General features: G+C 42.6%; 1 protein-coding gene across 15 annotated transcripts in view; it reads right to left on the reverse strand.

Annotated features, from left to right (window-relative positions):
- si:ch211-272n13.3 (ankyrin repeat domain-containing protein 26) overlaps positions 1-20,999 on the reverse strand; it is a 116,575-nt gene that overhangs the window by 32,614 nt on the left and 62,962 nt on the right. For 14 of the 15 annotated variants that reach the window (XR_005036952.1, XR_005036953.1, XR_005036950.1 and 11 more), the window contains 16 exons: positions 20,602-20,815; positions 20,191-20,374; positions 16,804-16,950; positions 14,575-15,358; positions 12,319-12,503; positions 11,378-11,530; positions 10,608-10,783; positions 8,669-8,762; positions 8,236-8,262; positions 7,639-7,716; positions 7,229-7,363; positions 6,487-6,599; positions 5,252-5,396; positions 4,481-4,636; positions 4,164-4,298; positions 2,397-2,632 (listed from right to left, as the gene is read on the reverse strand). Coding sequence is in view for 6 of the 15 variants with exons in the window: in XM_021564012.2 (XP_021419687.2) it covers positions 2,397-2,632; positions 4,164-4,298; positions 4,481-4,636; positions 5,252-5,396; positions 6,487-6,599; positions 7,229-7,363; positions 7,639-7,716; positions 8,236-8,262; positions 8,669-8,762; positions 10,608-10,783; positions 11,378-11,530; positions 12,319-12,503; positions 14,575-15,358; positions 16,804-16,950; positions 20,191-20,374; positions 20,602-20,815 (2,962 nt within the window). In the remaining 9 variants the exon portion in view is untranslated. The remainder of the gene's footprint in view (positions 1-2,396; positions 2,633-4,163; positions 4,299-4,480; positions 4,637-5,251; positions 5,397-6,486; positions 6,600-7,228; positions 7,364-7,638; positions 7,717-8,235; positions 8,263-8,668; positions 8,763-10,607; positions 10,784-11,377; positions 11,531-12,318; positions 12,504-14,574; positions 15,359-16,803; positions 16,951-20,190; positions 20,375-20,601; positions 20,816-20,999) is intronic. The other variant, XM_021563998.2, reaches the window with a different exon arrangement.

Genomic DNA, 20,999 nt, shown 5'->3' on the forward strand with positions numbered 1-20,999 from the left:
TTTGCTGAAAATAAACACAGTTGACAGTGAGGACATTTATTTTTTTGCTGAGTTTATATTGCAATTATTCTTGAATGAGTGGCCATTCATGTGCAAAGGATTAGCATTTCAATGAATATAATTATAGACTGTGTAGTGAATACATTTGTCTATACCGCTCTCTCAGTCCCCACCACTCTCCTTTTGTCTACCAAGCTGTCATATAGGCATAGCCCACTAGCGACTTTTCTATCTCTGTTAGTAACCAATATCTACTGTTTGTGATGTATTTCTGTGATTATTTAGTTAGTAAATAAATAATTAAGCCAATGTTTATATTGCTGATTCATAATGGAAATTAGGGTTTGTGCATTAACCAAGAATTTTACGACGTTCAGATGAGACTGATAGAGGGAAAGAAAAATTCATGACTGATTGATGACTGAAATGTAAGAGATTTTTAGATCTCTAAGAGTTCATTCGGAAGATGGAACTCCTTAAATAAACTTGTCTGTGGTGCCCCAGGTTATTAATGAGTTAATTGTTGCATGATTGAATTCAATCACGTAATCAATTAAACGTTAGATAATCGATTTGATAAAATAGCATGTCATCACATTGATGATAGTCAGACTGTAAGCAGCAGAGAGGAGGAAAATACATGTTTAGAATTGATAGTTGATCGCATAGTAAAAGAATGAACACAATTAATTGATTATTGAATATTACTCGATGGACACAGCGTTTATTAGAACCGAAACATACACAGCCTGCCTCTGCTCAACACTCGAACTAGAGAACAAATCGTTCCGGGGCAGCTGCAGTTCGCGACTGAAATTGTGCTGATCTGCCTCGCTGCAGTCAAGCAGTGTCATTCCGCCAAGAGCCGTTCACAATCTAGTCCGGTTGCGGCCACAACTAGACCTCGTTTCAAAGGTATCAATAAATAATCTTATTTGTATGCCTACCAATCACAAATGTACAATGCTTGAAGAACACTTTTATTAGTCTCAGTCACAAAGAACAGCTCCAATAACAAGCCTTCTATGGCGAATGAGAGACTTGTAGAATCTAAGTTTTTAGTTCATTGTTCGCCGATAGGGGACCCTGCGTGCTCTGGGCGTTACCGAATCAAATGAACAAAATGAGTCGAAAGATTCATTGTTTTGACTGAACAAGTTGAAAAGATCTGAGAGAGTAAAAGGAGGCGAACTTGCCATCACTAGTACGCAGATTCTTAATTAGCATGTAGTTACATAAGTTGTCATGAAGACTTCATAATAGCAGTTGTTAGTAACAGTTGACAGAGCATATGAAAATAGGATGAACAGTAATTTTAACACCCATTACAACCGATTTTATAACGTCATGCCGTGACTCATAACTATTTAAAACTACTAATGACAGCTTTTGACAAAATGTTATGTTATATAGCTGTTATAAAGGCTTTATGAATGCCTGTATAAGGACACATACAGTACATTTTAGTCATATCCAGAGCGACTGGATCAAGCAATTAAGGTTAGGTTCCTTGCTCAAGGGCACATAGACATATTTGTCACCTAGCTCGGGGATTTGAAACAGCAGCCTTTCGGTTACTGGCCCAATGCTCTTCACCGTGAGAATACCTGCTACCCCAGTAAAGTGTTACCAAAACTTTTGTAGGCTGCAGACAGATAACAGTTGCGTTCATGTGCTTCAAATCATGTCAGACATTAACATTATCTGCAATTAAAATACAGACCATTTCAAAGTCACAATGACCTCCATTTGGTATCTCTGAGGTCCAACTGCACAGGTAACTCCATACATACTAACAGCACACAGCCATGATCTATCACATCTCTACGGTTATCAAAGAGATGACACACCCAAACTAAGCACACATAACCACAATGAAGTTAAAGGGAGAGTTCACCTAAATAACAAATGCACATATCCTTACCTTGAAAGTAGTCTACGGGGCAGGAGAGGAAGGGAAACGTAAGTAATTTTTTCATTCAGGCAATCTATCCTTTTAAGCTTGAAATGATAACATGTCCTATTTGTCTGGTTGCCACAGAGCTACACTATGGTTGTGTTCATTAGGTAAACAGTGAAAAAGTCCAGGTTGTCCCTCCCCTGTTCTGGCATAAATAAACACGACCTACATCACCTTGCTTTCCCTCTTAACCTATCTAGGCCGAATCCCAAATAAACACCTAGTTACTACGCACTTGTGGAAATCTGGGAGGATTTGACAGGTGTAAGCAATATGGTAATAGCGCCACTTGCTCGCTGATGGGCTAGGAAATAGTCTCTCCATGATACTTACACCTGTCAAATCCTCTCAGATTGCCACAAGTACATAGGGTGTAGCGTCTAGGGGTCATTTTGGGATTAGGACCTAGATATATGCAGCCAGTACTTGGTCTCACCTCTCTAGTTTGACAGCCAGGGCCTTGCGGAGACGCAGCTCCTCAGTGTAGAGCTCCCGGTAGCGATCCAGCTCTGTGCGGGTGGAGTCTCGCAGGCTCATGCTGTCGTGCTGTGTGGAGTGCGCTCTGCCCAGCTCGCCCTCCAGCTCCCGGATACGCTGCTCCAGCGTGGAGCGCAAGCTGGCCTCGTTTGCTGCCTTGATCTGCTCCAACGCTTCCTGGGACGCCGCCTGGGTCTGAAGGAGGGATGTGTTCAACAGGCAGCAACAGGAATGGGTAAAAAAATGTGTATACACACTCTCACCAAGTGAGTGCCATTCATCTGTTAATTAACTGCCAGGCAGAAATGGAAAACCAGCAGGACTAGCAGCCCTCAAGGACAACTTCCTTCCTTGAGGAAATCACTGATCTAACACGGTAAGGCTGATGATAGTCACAGGCTAGAAACCATGTTGAAACCTTTCCACGTCATTATTTCAAGGGAGGGAGGGAGGGAGGAAGGATCATTTTTTTTATTTTACCTTTATTTTACTAGGCAAGTCAGTTAAACCTCTTCAGTCTACCCCCTACTTTTTCGAACTTTCTGTTAAAAATCGCGCAACATTTCAGCGTCCTGCTACTCATGCCAGGAATATAGTATATGCATATGATTAGTATGTGTGGATAGAAAACACTCTGAAGTTTCTAAAACTGGTTAAATCACGGCTGTGACTATAACAGAGCGTGTGTTTCATCGAAAAGCGCAAGAAAAACTGGTCACTGAAAACTGAAAAGAATATCCATGCGCCACTTGCATGTATTGTTTAAGGGACACCAAATTAAATGGGGATTGCAATTCCTACAGCTTCCACACGATGTCGCCAGTCTTGTCAATTTCCTGGGAGTCATTTCTTGGTCAAACAAAGGATAGAGATTCCATTCCATCCGGTCTCCGACAGGACGTCTTGGAAGAGAGATTTCCCAAACATGATTTGAAGACATGGAGCTATTGAATACACATCGCCCCGTGTTCAATTTGATAGATTATTAACGTTTACTAATACCTAAAGTTGGATTACAAAAGTATTTCGAAGTGTTTAGTGAAAGTTTATCGTCAACTTTTTTAATTTAAAAAAATGGCGCTGCGTTTTGAAACTGTGTTTTTTTCTGAATCACACAGTTTCCATAGATGGATATTTTGGGTATATATGGACCGATTTAATCGAAAAAAAGACCCAATAGTGATGTTTATGGGGCATATAGGAGTGCCAACAAAGAAGCTTGTCAAAGGTAATGAATGTTTTATATTTTATTTCTGCTATTTGTGTAGCGCCGGCTACGCTAATTATTTTGTTTACGTCGCCTTCAGGTATTTCGGGGTGTTGCATGCTATCAGATAATAGCTTCTCATCCTTTCGCCGAAAAGCATTTTAAAAATCTGACTTGTTGGCTAGATTCACAACGAGTGTAGCTTTAATTCAATACCCTGCATGTGTGTTTTAATGAACGTTTGAGTTTTAACGAGTACATTTAGCATTTAGCGTAGTGCATTTGCATTTCCAGGTGTGTAGTTGAGAAATCTGCGTCTCAGGTAGGAGCAAGAAGTTAAGAACAGATTCTTCTTTTCAATGACGGCCTAGGAACAGTGGGTTAACTGCCTGTTCAGGGGCAGAACGACAGATTTGTACCTTGTCAGCTCGGGGATTCGAACTTGCAACCTTTCGGTTACTAGTCCAACGCTCTAACCACTAGGCCAAGTTCTAGAATGTATCTTGTGTCCCCCCCCACCTGTAGGAATAGGTTGACCTCCTCCAGTTTCTGTCTGATCTCCTGGCGCGCCCTCTCCTCTGCGTCTTGTCGGTACTGATCCACCAGGGTCTGGTCCATCACCCCCGACTCCACCTGCCGCCGCAGGCCCAACAACTACAATACAGAATATTACTTTACTAATAGACCTTGTAAATGCTTTACTTACTGAATATTTTACATATTAAAATGAAATACTTCATTGCACAGCCCTTTTTGTTTTTTTTGTTGACCCCCCTGGGATATGAACCGCCGACCTTCCGGCTACTGGATCATCTCTAACCTCTGGGGCTACCCACCTCCTCCTCCAGGTGCCTCTTGCTACGCTCGAGCCGCTCGTTGCTGCGGCCCAGGCCCTTCAAGGAGGTCAGTTTCTCCTTGAGCTCCCCGTTGACCCTCTCCAGCTGGCTGCAGCGAGACACTTCCTTCTCCAGCTGCACCGACAGGTCATCCACCTGGGGACAGAGGGTCATTGAGATGAGAGGATGTGTATGAAGTGGTGTAGGGTGAAGTTGTCCCTAAATGCTGATCTTGGACCGGTTTTGCATTTTCCAGATTGGGAGAGCAGAAGGTGATCCTAGATCTATACCTTGGGGAAACTTGAACCCAGAGCTGTATGAAGTACAGGGTTGTGTTCATTCGGAACCAAACAGAAGAAAATAACCTGAAACAGGGAGGACTACCTGGACTTCTCTAATAAGACACATTTTTGTTTTAAGTTGCAAAACATTTAAAAAGGTTTTCCGTAGCGTGCCCTAATAAACACGACCCAGGAAATTGTAGAACATGAGATAAGATAGATAAGATGTCAAATAAGAGGAAGATAAGGATCTGTGTGGGTCTAAACTTAACTTGATGAGTCGTCAATGCGTCCCAAATGGCACCCTAATCTCTATATAGTGCACTAGTACTTTACTTATTATGTCCATTGCACACATTTCCAGAGGAGCACAGATTCGAGAGTCAGCAGCAGTGCAGCACCCTTGGAAGTGAAGTAGTAGCACACTTTATAATGAATAGGGTGCCATTCGGTACACATCCTTGGTTTCAGGATCAATTGGGCTTAGTACCTTGTCCTTCATCCTGCTGATGTCAGCCTCAGTCTGTCTGTGGCCCATCTCCCCTCTCATGCTGCTCATTGGCGATCCAAACTCAGCCCCGGCACCGTCCTGCTCCCGCAGCTTCTTCTTAGCCGTCTTCACCAGTGTCCGCAGCCTGTACAACATTCCACACAGAGACAGATACACACATATAATCTTAATGACACATGGGTCGTTCCACCAATTTGGTTCCTTGAGTACTGTAACTTGGAGAAAAATATTTTTCTTTGTTTCACTTTATTTTAACATTGTATAAAGAACACAACGTAATAAAAATATATCATCCCATCCCATCTCTTACTATACTATTAAGTGCCAAGTAAAGAAACAGGATTGACGATTTAATCTTAAAATCAGCCATAAATCCTCTTGTGATAGGGGAATAGAAGCTTGTTGTCTGCAACAGCATGGAGGGGCAATTGAATGAAAGCTTCACAATTGTTAAAAAAATGTTGATTGTTAAAACATTTCTTGCCTGCAACAGTATTATGCTCGACCGTGTTCCACCACAAAACGGTGAAAGAGTGTAGAACCAGCTCACCTGCTTTTACACTAGGGTTTGACTATTCTTTTTAAAAATAATTAAGGAATAGTTTCATCGTATTAAAACAAGAGTTCAGTAAGAGGGTTAAACTTAAAATGAGGGACAGGTGTTTTTTGTTACCACTTATTACATTAAATAAATAATAGTCAGAAATGACTGTCAATGCTTTCCAATGAAAGTGAAAACCTAGAAGTCACACAGAGGGACATGTCAAAATGCTACATTTTTGCACTTTATTCTTTATTCATATAAAAAATCTGATTGAATTTTCCATGCGGTCTATATTAAAAAGGGCACTACATTTAATATAACAAGCATTTAAAATGTCTACTTAAAAGATCAAAAGGCACTAATTTCATAGAACGACCTAGATGCACTAGATCAGTCTGACTGATCAGACACCGAAACATCACACCACTGATGGGAAAAACCCCCACATCTAACTCACAAACCCAGACACACAAATCATATCACAAACCTATAGACAGCAAAACACATCTAACCCATAAACACAAGGCATCGGCTAACTCACAACACACCCACAGAGAGGTGCACCAGACAAAAGCCGGGAATGAATGCGCTGGGTCTACTTTAATTGGGCTCTATAGTAGTACTACCGTCCTGAGGAGGGTGCTGTGAAGAAGGGAGGTTGTACTGTCACCTGTACATTTCTTTCTGTAGTTCTGTGTTTCTCTTCATCTCCTGGTCCAATCTGGTGTCCACTGACTTTTTCTGCTCCCCTATCTTCTTGGCCTTCTTCTTCTCTAACTCCATCTGGAACACACAGGACAAACAGGGATGAAATACTGAAGTCTTATTTTTAATCTTCATCCAGATAAGTCAATTAAGAACAGATTCGACCTGTCAACAATGACGTCTTCACACACCCCTACAGTGTAATAAGGTAGATTAAGGATGTGCATCTTTCCTTTTCAAGACGATTCGATACGTATCTAGATACATGGGCTCCGATACGATAAGTTTTGAAACGACTCGGTGTGATTCAGTTTGGTCAACTGGCAGCCCGCGGGCCGGCCCCATTTTGTAGGCCAGCGGATCAATCCAGTTTTTTGGAACTCAGTCGGATTCTCAACTTACTGTTGAGCGTTAAAATAGTAGAATAGTAGAAAATCACTTATATCTTAAACATTTGAACCAGGGAGCAATGCAAATTGGTGAATCCCTATGGTAGATCCCTTTATCTGTGGCTTTTTTTCTATATGGCCTGTTGAATTAGACGGTAGTATTGTGACTTTCGACATAAAACATTCAATAGAAGCGATGCTGGGGATTGTTTCTGAACAGGGCCTTGGTTTAAGGCAGTGCTTTTTATGTTCACAGGTGAGGTGTTAATGGCCAGCTGTGCGTTTGTGTGTATGCCAGTGGTCGTCTTGATTGGTCACCTGGCTGCTGAGCTCTCCTTTCTCCTTCTCCAGCTCAGCCAGACGCAGACCCAGCTTGGAGCGGCTCTTCAGCTCCTCCTCCCACAGCGCATGGGAGTCCTGGGCGTTATGGGACAGCATGCTTTGCTTCTGCACCTGAGGGTAGAGGGGTAGGGTTACGCTACTAATGTAGAGCTGAATGTTAGTGGTCCATATCAAGACTAAAAACGAAAACCCTTTGCCCGTCTCTGAATTTGTGAAGCTAAACACGTAAAGATATATTGCGGGGCACCTGGCATATTGAGTTAATATTTTTGCAGCGTTGACATATTAGCGCAAATGACGGAGAGATGTGGTATGTGGAAGCATCTTTAGACGATGAAGACACAATACAAATTTCAACAGAGGAAGTAGTAAAGTAATCAACCAACCTCCTGACTGAGCTGGTCCTCCAGGGTCATCTTGCTGCACTGCAGGCCAGTCACCAAATCCTCCAGACGGTTCCTGACCTGAGGGTTGAAGAGTAGAAGAGTGATGCAACATGTGGACAAGAGATGCGGCTCCTCATCCAAATAAGATAGGATCAACTTAATTGTCCCAGAGGAAGAATCAATCCCGAAAAGACACAAGAGGGAGAAAATAAATAAATACATCCAAAGCATGTAACACCATGCAGCTCTAGAGAGAAACAAAAAAATAGGTCCCAGACCACACCGAGATGATATACCGGTATAGGGAGAAAAAAGAGATCAAAAGACCTCCGACTTGCAAAGAGACCACCACCAATCAAAAACAACACAACCAGAAGAAAACTCAAAGACATTTATAAAAAAACAACTCATTCAAGCAATGTTTTTGAATTTCTGGTGTAGAAATAGTGCCCAAACGGCAGATCAAATCTAAAAGCAGTGGCTAAAGTGTAGGGAGTCTTGATCATTAATTTATTTTTCCTTTTGAGGGGATCTTTCTTCAGAGAAGAAAATCAAACGCAAAGAAATGTATACAGCTACTATGTCTGAAATACCAACCCCTCCTCCTGCTGCAGAGTCAGATGGCTGTGAAGAGATTGAATACCTTTAAAGTCAATATTAATTTAATTACAACTAATTTACCCTTATATCTCCTGTAAAACAGTAACTTCTCTACTGTAAATTATAATTTCATGTCATAGCATTAGTAAGACCACAAAAAGACAGCCAGGGCTTATAAAGATTAAAATCAGCACTAAAGTATAGTTCTGCAAAGTTACTCAATGTTTATTTACCTTGAAAGGCAGTCTCCCCTTGTCCATAGACTACTTTCAAGATAAGTCAACAATATGAATACATACATTCTCTGAAATAGCCCTTTAACATGGCACATTATATCTAAACATGGTGCTTTTTCCCAACCCTATGCAAAGACCATATGGAAAACTGACTGGGGGATGAAAATGTTTGGATGCAGATTGACTAGACTCACCATGGCAGAGTCTTGGACTCCTTTCTGCAGTGCCTCAATCTTGTTGGTCTGCTGCTTTGCTGCTGCCTCCAGCCTGGCATTCTCAATCTCCAATCTGCAGTCACACAACATTAATACGAAAGTCACAACGTTCACATTCCTATAGTATGTAGTCATATTCAGAAACAGTTTAATTTAACATTTTCCCCCAAAATATGACAGATTAAATTTCATACAACCCTAAATTGGTGACTGAGTTTGTGTGCGTGCGCTCACGCTTTTATGTGAGAGTACAGTCGTGGCCAAATAGTTTTGAGAATGACACAAATATTAATTTCCACAAAGTTAGCTGCATCAGTGACTTCAGATATGTTTTGTCAGATGTTATTATGGAATTCCTTAAGTATAATTACAAGCATTTCATAAGTGTCAAATGATTTTATTGACAATTACATGAAGTTGATGCAAAGAGTAAATATTTGCAGTGTTGACCCTTCTTTTTCAAGACCTCTGCAATCCACCCTGGCATGCTGTCAATTAACTTCTGGGCCACATCCTGATTGATGGCAGCCCATTCTTGCATAATCGATGCTTGGAGTTTGTCAGAATTTGTGGGGTTTTGTTTGTCCACCGCCTCTTGAGGATTGACCACAAGTTCTCAATGGGATTAAGGTCTGGGGGGTTTCTTGGCCATGGAACCAAAATATCGATGTTTTGTTCCCCGAGCTACTTAGTTATCACTTTTGCCTTATGGCAAGGTGCTCCATCATGCTGGAAAAAGCATTGTTCATTACCAAACTGTTCCTGGATGGTTGGGAGAAGTTGCTCTCAGAGGATGTGTTGGTACCATTCTTTATTCATGGCTGTGTTCCTAAGCAAAATTGTGAGTGAGCCCACTCCCTTGGCTGAGAAGCAACCCCACACATGAATGGTCTCGGGATGCTTTCCTGTTGGCATGACACAGGACTGATGGTAACGCTCACCTTGTCTTCTCCGGACAAGCTTTTTCTGGATGCCCCAAACAATCGGAAAGGGGATTCAGAGAAAATGACTTTACCCCAGTCCTCAGCAGTCCAATCCCTGTACCTTTTGCAGAATATCAGTCTGTCCCTGATGTTTTTCCTGGAGAGAAGTGGCTTCTTTGCTGCCCTTCTTGACAACAGGCCATCCTCTAAAAGTCTTCGCCTCACTGTGCGTGCAGATGCACTCACACCTGCCTGTTGCCATTCCTGAGCAAGCTCTGTACTGGTGGTGCCCCGATCCCGCAGCTGAATCAACTTTAGGAGACGGTCCTGGCGCTTGCTGGACTTTCTTGGGCGCCCTGAATCCTTCTTCACAACAATTGAACCGCTCTCCTTGAAGTTGTTGATGATCCGATAAATGTTCGATTTAGGTGCAATCTTACTGGCAGTAATATCCTTGCCTGTAAAGCCCTTATTGTGCAAAGCAATGATGACGGCACGTGTTTCCTTGCAGGTAACCATGGTTGACAGAGGAAGAACAATGATTCCAAGCACCACCCTCCTTTTGAAGCTTCCAGTCTGTTATTCAAACTCAATCAGCATGACAGAGTGATCTCCAGCCTTGTCCTCGTCAACACTCACACCTGTGTTAACGAGAGAATCACTAACATGATGTCCTTTTGTGGCAGGACTGAAATGCAGTGGAAATGTTTTTTTGGGGATTCAGTTCATTTGCATGGCAAAGAGGGACTTTGCAATTAATTGTAATTCATCTAATCACTCTTCATAACATTCTGGAGTATATGCAAATTGCCATCATACAAACTAAGGCAGCAGATTTTGTGAAAATGTATATTTGTGTTATTCTCAACTTTTGGCCACGACTGTACTTTAGTGTTTGCTTGTGTGTGTAAGTACAAGTGTACCTGTGTTCCTGCATGCTGTTGTGTGTGTGTGTGTGTGTGTGTGTGTGTGCGCGTGTGCATGCACGTGTATACCTCTGCACTGCCTCCTCCAGCTGTTTAATGGTGGTGTCTGAGCCTGCAAAGGCAGACAGCACCTCCTGCAGTTTCTGAGAGGCGGCGACCACCTCTCGCTCCTTCTCATCTAGACTGCTCTTCAGAGCTTTGATGCGCCGCTCCGCCTGAACGTACTGGTCCTCGCTCTCCTCCAGCTGTGAGGTAGCAAGTTCACAGAGTTAACGTGATTCCCTATTCTACTTGACAGACAATGACATTTGTTCTGCACAATATATTTATATCTGAACATTCTGATAGAATAGGGAATCATGCTATTATATCTGTCATATCTATTCTATACAATACTTTCAATCAAGGTCAATCTTTCAGAAGGTCAATCTCAGGTCACTAGCATCACTGTGAACATCGTTTAACCTATTATACATTGAACCATAGTTCTTACCGTAACCCTAACCCGGTCAGTAGCCAGCTGTACACAAAAAAATCCAACTTCATCAGTGAGCTGTCTAATCTAAGACAGGTTGATTGATGCCACAGCATCCACCACCAGCCAGTCTACATTGGAGAGACTGTAGATACCATCACCTGCCACAGGGAGGCACTGTCTCACTCCTACCAATATGGCTCCTTTAGAAATATAATTACTAGACTTGAACTTGAATGGGGATGTAAGTTCTAGTAAGTCTGGTTCTACAATGCTTCCAACCTTCTCCGGGGTGACGTTTCCCCAGATCTAGGATCATATTCCCGTCACCTGATCATAACCTAAACCATTTGTATTCGCCCACCTTCCCCTTAAGGCGGTCCATGTCCTTGAGCAGTCGCGCCTTCTCCTCCTCCAGGTCATTGCGGTAGCGTGTGTTCACCTCCAGGGAAGCCTCGCTCATTGACAGCTTCTTCAGTGAGTCGGCAAGTTCTTGCTGCAGCTGCCTCAAACTGGTCTGTGGGCCATGAAAAAGTAAGAGCAAAATAACGTTTTCTTTGTGAAACAGAGAGACTGAACTTTTCCGGGCTGGTAGAGAGAGAGAGTGCAGGGGGGTGATTAAGACAAGCTAATCCTCTTATGTAGTAGAAAACGGGAGGATGGGAAGCGCCACAAAACTACACTAGTAGATCATGAGAAGCGTAGGTTGAAGGTGCTCTTTGACTTGCAGCTATTAGTGGCTAAAGTTAGCTTCAGTTTGTAGTGGATGTTATAGAGGTGACGTGATTACTTATTCTACATGTCTGAGGCATGTTTGTTCTACATGAAATAGTTATATCTGTACATTCCACAGCGTAGTGTCCTGCTGAATGCTATCCTGTTCTCTATCCTGGGCCCTGTTCAAATTCTATCAAGCTGCATCCTTCCTCCCTTTTTGACGTGGTCACTGATTAGAAATTACTGAACAGGTGAAAACCATGCGTTTGGAGGCCTTGCATTCACCAATCTAATATCTAATCAGTGATTATTTCAATGAAGGAAGGATGCATTTTTTAGGGCTTTACATCAAAGCGTTTTTCTGTGACTCCTTGAATCCTATCTCCTTGCCTCCTTCTCAACCGTATTGTAGGAGGAAAGTTTGAGGTCCCTCCCCTTATTCTTCTCCAATACCTTTTTGATGTGAGGAGAGAGAATGTGAGGAACCCAGGAAAGATGAAGTGAGAAAGAGCCTTTATTCTACATTATAGATTTAAACCGTTCCACAACATTGTGCCTTGCTGAATGCACCCCACCCCTATATCACACCTCTCTGTCGTTCTTCTCCTCCTCCAGCTTGTAGACCTGGTCGCGGAGGTCGGCAGCCTTGGTGGCCAGCTCCTTGCTCCTCTCCTCTACCAGCTGCACACGCTCCTCCCCGTCCGAGCGCAGCTTAGCCAGCAGGTCGCCAAAGCGCTCCTGGGCGTCCGTCACCGCCTTCTCCTTCGCCATCCCTTTGAATTTAATAAACTGTATTACTCCCATGGCACTCATCGTAAGAGTAGGGGGTGTTTACACTGGTGCCCTGGCTAAATTTCCAACCCAACCTGGCTTCATTTTTATCATGGCCACCTAATCATCCCCCTCATTCCTAATTGGCATATATCTCTCCACCATGCTAGCTGTGTGGTGAGTGTTCTGGCACAAATGGTTGCCATGCATCACCCAAGTGGGTGCCACATATTGGTAGTGGATGAGTCGAGTTAATCTCAATAATTTTGAGCACCTAGGTGGAAAAGCACTTTTTCCATTTCATTATTATTGTAAATCCCCAAATGGGAACATGGATGTGTCACCAGCATGACAAAGTGAAGACATATTTTTAGAAATCTTTGCAAATTTATTGAAAATGAAATTCAGAAATCTCTCATTTACAAAAGTATTCTCACCCGAGTCAACACTTTGTAGAAGCACCTTTGGCAGAGATTACATCTGAGTCTTTCTGGGTAAGTCTCTAAGAGTTTTCCAAACCTGGATTGTGTAAAATTTGCCCATTATTCTTTTCAGAATGCATCATTGCTAGACAACCATTTCCAGGTCTTGCCATAGATTTTTCAAGTAGATTTAAGTCAAAACTGTAACTCGGCCACTCAGGAACATTCACTGTCTTCTTGGTAAGCAACTCCAGCATAGTTTTCGTCTTGTGTTTTAGGTTAATGCCACCACTATGCTTGAAAATATGGAGAGTGGTAACCAGTATTGGATTTGCCCCAAACATATGACTTTGTATTCAGGACAAAAAGTTAATGGCTTTGCCAAAATTTTTTGCAGTATTACTTTAGTGCATTGTTGCAAACAGGAAGCATGTTTTGGAATATTCGTATTCTGTACAGACTTCCTTCTTTTCACTCTGTCAATTAAGTTGGTAATTGTGGCGTAACTATAATGTTGTTGATCCATCCTCAGTTCCCTCCTATCACATCCATTAAACTCTAACTGTTTTAAAGTCAATCCATGAGCGGTTTCCTTCCTCTCTGGAAACTGAGTTAGGAAGGATGCCTGTATCTTTGTAATGACTGGGTATATTGATACACCATCCAAAGTGTAATTAACTTCACCATGCTCAACGGGATAGTCAATGTCTGCTTTTTAATATTTACCCATCTAACACTAGGTGCCCTTTGTGAGGCATTACAAAACCTCCTTGGTCTTTGTGGTTGAATCTGTGCTTGAAATTAACTGCTCGACTGAGGGACCTTGTAGATAATTGTATGTGTGGGGTACAGAGATGAGGTAGTCGTTAAAAAATTATGCTAAAATCCATGCAACTTATTATGTGACTTGTGAAGGACATTTTTACTCCTGAACTTATTTAGGCTTGCCATAACAAAGAGGTTGAATACTTATTGACTCACAGCATTTCAGTTTTTCATTTGCTTCTACAAATCTAAATGTAATTAATTTTAAATTCAGCCTGTAACAACAAAATGTGGTAAAAGTCAAGGGGTGTGAATAGTTTCTCAAGGCACTTAGTGTCAGAAGACTTAGCACTGGCGGCTGATGAAACAAGAACAATACATGATGTTGCCAATAGATTCAATAGGATAAACTTCAAGCAAATTAATTAAATTGAATAAGTTAGATCAATACATTAGAAAATCATCAGGGATCTCAGCTCATATAAAGTAACCAGTACCGATGCAAAGTGCAAGTACATAATTATAGCAACACCTGGATAATATGCATTAAAAAGCAAGGGAACTGTACAATACAATATCAACACATTAAATATCAACACATTCTTCCCAGTCAGTGGTGTCATGTCAGCTGAAGCTAGGGGTTGGCAGAATGATGTCTGGACCTCTGTCTCCTCCCATCACAAATCAAGACACAGGCTGAGGCAGGCAAGAGAGATCAGGGAGTTTTTCAATAATGGACTACTGGAATAACTATTGAAGTCTATTCAAAATTGTTGGTCTTGAGCTAGGGGATGGTGAATTCAATTGCTTGCCACTCCTAAAAGACATGGTCCACCTTAGGATACACCTAAAATACATTGGTTAAAAACTCTGCAATTGCATGCACCTTTGTTCTGGGCCTCCTCCAGCTGTTGCCTCAGCAGCATGGCCTCGCTCTGTGCCGCCGCCAGCCTCTCCTGCAGCGTCTCCTGCCGGGCGCACACTCTCCCAGCCTGCTCCCTCTCCGTCTGTAGAGCTGCCTCAAGCTCCTTCACTCGCCCCCCTATTTGCTCCTTGTCCCTCTGCAGCGTGGCGACCACATGCTCCATCTCGGCAAGCGACATTGTGACGCGGTGCACCTCATTTTCGAGGCCGTTTGCACGTGATTCTGCCTTAGCGAGTTTCTGCGACAGCCCACCCACCGCCTCGCGTTTGTTCGCTGCCTCGCCCGTAAGCTTGTCCTGGGCACGCTGGTGCCCCTCACGCTCGCGATGAAGAGCTCTTTCGGCGTTAGCGCGTGCCACCTGGCATCTCTCTGCCTCCTGAAGAGCGCCAGTCAGCCGCGTCCTCGCTGACTCACCTTCGGCTTCCAGCTGCTCCCTCACCTGGCGCTCGTGCTCCAGCCGTGTGGAAGCCACAGCCAGTTCGGCCTTGACGGCGGTCACCTGGCTGGTGTACTGGTAGACTGTCTGGGCCAGCGCCTCCTCGTTGAGTTTGAGGTCGCGCCGGGCATCCTCTAGGCGCTCCCTCAAAGCCTCGCTCTTCTCGGAGCGGCGGGACTCCTCCTGGCGACTGTGGGAGCAGGAGCGCTCCAGCTCAGCTCTCAGGGAGCTCAACTCGTCCTGGAGCACAGAGCTCTGTTGCAGCAGCTCCCTCTCTCGGTCAGTGGCCTCCGTCAACTGGGACAGGGCCTGACAAGTGAGAACAGCAGCAGAGGTGACACAGCACACTAAACATCACTTTCAATGGCGAACATGAAAAAAGACGGCAGAATTCAGTTATGACATCATTGTTCTAGCATTATCCAATGAGTTTTTAAAACTAAAGCACATGATATGGTTCAATGTGCCAATAAAATGATCTCCATCTACTTTAGTTGAATTTAATTGCCGTCATCTTGAAGCTAAAATTGGGATCATGTAAACCTTGCTAATGACCATACAAAAAAAAAAAAAGTGTAACGGTACAATACTGAGAACTTTGGAAAATTGCATGGGGCCGCCATCTTTATGCACCTCTGCTATTAGAGCCGGACCGGAATCTCTGCTTCAAGATTGTATTGATCACCCAGACTGGGATATGTTCTGGGTTGCCACTGAGAATAACATTGACGTACACTACCGTTCAAAAGTTTGGGGTCACTTAGAAATGTCCTCGTTTTTGAAAGAAAAACAATTTTTTTTGTCCATTAAAATAACATCAAATTGATTAGAAATAAAGTCTAGACATTGTTAATGTTGTAAATGACTATTGCATGTTACTGCAATACAGATAGATTGTGAACAATGCAGTTTCAGATTTACTTTAAGACTAAGTTTAATTCATTCAGCCAGCAGACTCCCCATTCTTGTTAATTAGTGTGCTTGTGTTTGATCAAACATTTCCACATAAATCTAATCCACTGCCATAGATGAAAACATTTTTAGTTTAGATTACCTTCTTAGGTAGAACTTAGTGTTTTGTATTAACTTTCGTATTTTTGTGGTTATCATGTAAATGTTCTTCAATTATGTTAATTTGAATATATAGTTAAGGGCCCAGTGCAGTCAGAATAAATGTTTTGCTGTGTATTGTGTCATATTTTTATTTCCTGATAGTTGCTGGTTGAAAATACAATCTACACAGGACCTTCTAATCAGCAGGTCTGCATGGGCGGCAGTTTCAGCTTTCAATGGTGACATCACCATGCAGTAAATTGTGCTCCTGGGTGACGCAGCGGTCTAAGGCACTGCATCCCAGTGCTAGAGGCGTCACTACAGACCCTGGTTCGATTCCAGGCTGTATCACAACCGGCTGTGATTGGGAGTCCCATAGGGCGGCGCACAATTGGCCCAGCGTAAACCGGGTTAGAGTTTGGCCGGGGTAAATAAGAATTTGTTCTTAAGTGACTTGCCTAGTTAAATAAAGGTTAAATAAAATAAATAAAAAATGGTTAATAGACTAACACCAAAGAGAGATCCAAATAACAGCTCGTTATTCCCCCCTCCCCCCAATCCGACCCTGGGTTTATAAGCGCGGATATTGACTCTGCCGCTCGAGCATGCTTTTGGGGCACAGTCGATAGCGCGCTGGACTTCGGGCTAGAAGGTCAAGGGGTCGAGGCCTGCTCCCTGCCCATTTCATTACAGTATGTTACCTCGTTGCTCTTACTGATGGTCCTCCTGTTCTCCTCCTCGATCTGCTGCTGCTTGCGGAGGTGATTGTTGAGGAGGGTCTCCGACAAAGCTCGGGCACCTCGCTCCTGGGTCAGCAGCCTATGGGTCTCGCTGCGGTCCTCCTCCGACTAGGGGATGACACAAACACATAGGCTACATTCATACTCATTCACGTCATAAATGATGTGTGCTCAATAACAGACTATTAAAGAGAAGATATGGAGAAAGGTGTATTGATGTGGTTCTGAGTGATTGTTTATAACACTCTTATGACACCTGTGGTATGTGTGTGGCAATGGCAGAATAACATTAAAAACTCGCTAAATATGATTGATGGTGATGGTCATTTTTGCTCGCTGTAACCAACAAAATAATACATGGTAACAGGAGTGGAAATCATGTTTTTTCTGTGAATGTTGGAGTTTAATTTAATTTTGTAGACCTAACCTCATATATATGTCGAGATCAGATTGCGTTTGATATAAATTACTCCAGAGTTGGAGAAAGATTTCTGCGGGAAAGTAAGTTACATTTGGACAGTGCAGTAAAAATGTCAGGCAAATGAGCTGGCACAAATACATATTAACACCTTTTGCTCCACACCAGCAAACACTGCTATGGAGGTAGAAAGCGGAGCAGTGGATTTTGTAGACAAGGAAACGAGGGGGCACAATGAGCAAAGGAGCCACAAGCAATATGACTTTGACCAAAGAAGTCACAAGCAATATGATTGTAATAGGTGTGGCACCAGGCCATGAAGTGCCCTGCTGTTGGAAAATGTTGCAACAAGTGCAAGGGGAAGTAATTTTGGAAAAATGTGTTTAGCAAAGGACAAGTATGGGACTTTGTGGGCACTGTGGATTGCATGGAGGATGTGCAAGAACCATCACAGGTCCATACTGTAGCTAGTGACCACTTGGTTGTACCACTCGTGGTCAATGGTACAATTTTGACCTTAAAGCTGGATGCAGGGGCTAAAGCCAACCTGATCAATGAGGGATTTTCATGAGCTAAAGCACAAACCAGAAATCATGCAAAAGGATGTCTCTCTGGCCAAGCAATTGAGACTAAAGGTTTGTGTCGGCTAACTGTAAAGAGGGAAAACAAGAAGCCACACACTTATGTTTGATTGTACCAGAGGGGCATGATTCTCTTTTGGGGGATAAAGCATGTGGGTCGTTGGGAGTGGGTAAGCGAGTGTACACCATTAATTTCTGACTGGCTGCACAGTGTTCAACAGGTGACAAGTAATCAAAATGGTGAGTAGATTGCACAAATATATTCTAATGTGTTCACAGGATTTGGAGCAATGCCTCTCATTTACTCTATTACTCTCACAGAGAATGCCAAGCCAGTGATTCATGCACCACGCAGAGTTCCAGTGCCAATACGGAAGGATTTAAAGACGGAGATCGGGAAGAATAGTGAAACTCAATGTGCTCGTGAAAACAGAGGAGCCAACAGACGGGGTCAATTCCATGCTGTGTGTTCGGAAAAGGAACGGAGATCTGAGAGTCTGTATGGACCCCAAGGACCTTAATAAATGCATCAAAAAGGAGCATGTTCAGATACCTAAGAGGGAGGACAGTATGTGAAATGGCGGGTGCACACTATTTCTGAAAATTGGATGCTTCAAATTAGAGGTTGAGTGATTCAGCGGAATGGCCGATTTCAAGTTTTCATAATCGGTATTTTTGGACACCGATTATGGCCGATTACAATGCACTCCACAAGGAGACTGCGTGGCAGGCTGACTACCTGTTACACGAGTGCAGCAAGGAGGTAAGGTAAGGTGCTAGCTAGCATTAAACGTATCTTAAAAAACAATCAAACATAATCACTAGTTAACCACACATGGTTGATGATATTACTAGTTTATCTAGCTTGTCCTGCGTTGCATATAATCGATGCGGTGCCTGTTAATTTATCATCGAATCACAGCCTACTTCGCCAAATGGGTGGTGATGATGATTTAACAAGCGCATTCACGACAAAAAGCACCGTCGTTGCACCAATGTTTACCTAACCATAAACATCAATGCCTTTCTTAAAATCAACACACAAGTATATATTTTTAAACCTGCATACTTAGTTAATATTGCCTGCTAACATGAATTTAGTTTAACTAGGAAAAATTGTCTCACTTCTGTTGCGTTCTGTGCAGCAGTTTGGGCTGCCTGGCTCGTTGAACTGTGTGAAGACCATTTCTTCCTAACAAAGACTGTTATTAATTTGCCAGAATTGTACATAATTATGACATAACATTGAAGGTTGTATAATGTAACAGCAATATTTAAACTTAGGAATGTCACCCATTAGATAAAATACGGAACGGCTCTGTATTTCACTGAAAGAATAAATGTTTGTTTTCGAAATGATAGTTTCTGGTTTTGACCATATTAATGACCCAAGGCTTGTATTTCTGTGTTATTATATTATAATTAAGTCTATGATTTGATATTTGATAGAGCAGTCTGACTGAGCGGTGGTAGCGAGCAGCAGCCTCGTAAGAATTCATTCAAACAGCACGTTCCTGCATTTGCCAGCAGCTCTTCGCTGTGCTTTAAGCATTGCACTGTTTATGACGTCAGGCCTATCAACTCCCGAGATTAGTCTGGCAATACTAAAGTGCCTATAAGAACATCCAATAGTCAAAGGAATATGAAATACAAATGGTATAGAGAGAAAAAGTCCTATAATTCTTAAAATACCTACAACCTAAAACTTCTTACCTGGGAATATTGAAGACTCATGTAAAAAGGAACCACCAGCTTTCATATGTTCCGAGCAAGGAACTTCAATGTTAGCTTTTTTACATGGCACATATTGCACTTTTACTTTCTTCTCCAATACTGTGTTTTTGCATTATTTAAACCAAATTGAACATGTTTCATTATTTATTTGAGACTAAATAGATTTTTATTAATGTATTATATGAAGTTAAAATAAGTGTTCATTCAGTATTGTTGTAATTGTCATTATTACAAATAAAAAATAAAAATTGGCCGATTAATAGGTATCGGCTTTTTTTGGTCCTCCAATAATCGGTATTGGCGTTGAAAAATCATAGTCGGTCGACCTCTAACCTGTGGTATGTGTGGCAATGGCTGAATAACATTAAAAACTTGTTAACTATGATTGATGGTGATGGTCGTCTTTGCTCGTGGTAACCAACAAAGTAATACAGAAGGTTGTACACTACTAGATGTTGTAGACCAGTCCTTATTGACGTTTTACCACTGACCAATATAAAGCGCTAGGTCAGGGGTCATCTACAAAGTACAACATAGTATAAAACAATTATGTTATTATCATAATTTAAATAGGAAGAGGAGGACTTAGAGAAAAAGAGTCAGAGTGCATTCTACCTGTTTCATGTTGTTAAGGATGGCCCTCATCTCCAGCTCCAGGTTCCTCATGGCCAGTTCCACCTTGTGCTTCTCCTCTGCCTCGGCCCGTAGCTCCTCCTCCTTCCTCCGCAGCATCTCCCGGTTCTTGTCATACAGCATGGAGGCGTTCCGGTGCTTCTCCTGCTCCTGCTTCAGCTGGAACCTACAGCACATAGGGCAGAGAGATGGAACACAGAGAAAGCAGTGGGTCACATCTACACTTAGTGTGTTAGCAGAGACAGAGTGAGAGGAGAGATGATAAAAATTAAGGTGAGAGAGAAAGATTTGAAAGAGCATAAAAATATGAAAAAGGTTAATTGAGAGGGAGAGAAAAAAAACATATTGTCTCACAGAACGACAAAAAAGACCTCAACTCTTTGGCTAACTTACTTAAAGTTGTTGAGGTCCGTGTCCAGCTCAAGCTGCCGGTGATCCAGGGCCTGCTTGCTGTCCCGGCTTTCCTCCAGTGAGGCCATCAGCTCGCGCTTCTCGACCTCCAGCTGGCTCACCTTGTCAGAGAGGTGCCCATGGCGGCCCCGCTCCCTCTGGATTGTGCGCTCATACTCGTGGAACATGTTCTGGAGCTTCACGATGCTCACAGAGTCTGAGGGGACAGAGGGGTGGGAGGGGAATAGGGTTAGAGCCTTGGGGTCTTCCTCAATTCATCTTTCCTAGATTTCTCGCCTTCTCCTCAAATATGAAGGAGGCAAGGAGATAGAATGCGAGGAATCATGGAAAGACAGTTTGAGATAGAGCCTAGGATACAAAGTCTACATTGTGCTTATAAC

Source organism: Oncorhynchus mykiss, chromosome 2 (assembly GCF_013265735.2).
Source record: "Oncorhynchus mykiss isolate Arlee chromosome 2, USDA_OmykA_1.1, whole genome shotgun sequence".
NCBI classification, from domain to species: domain Eukaryota; kingdom Metazoa; phylum Chordata; class Actinopteri; order Salmoniformes; family Salmonidae; genus Oncorhynchus; species Oncorhynchus mykiss.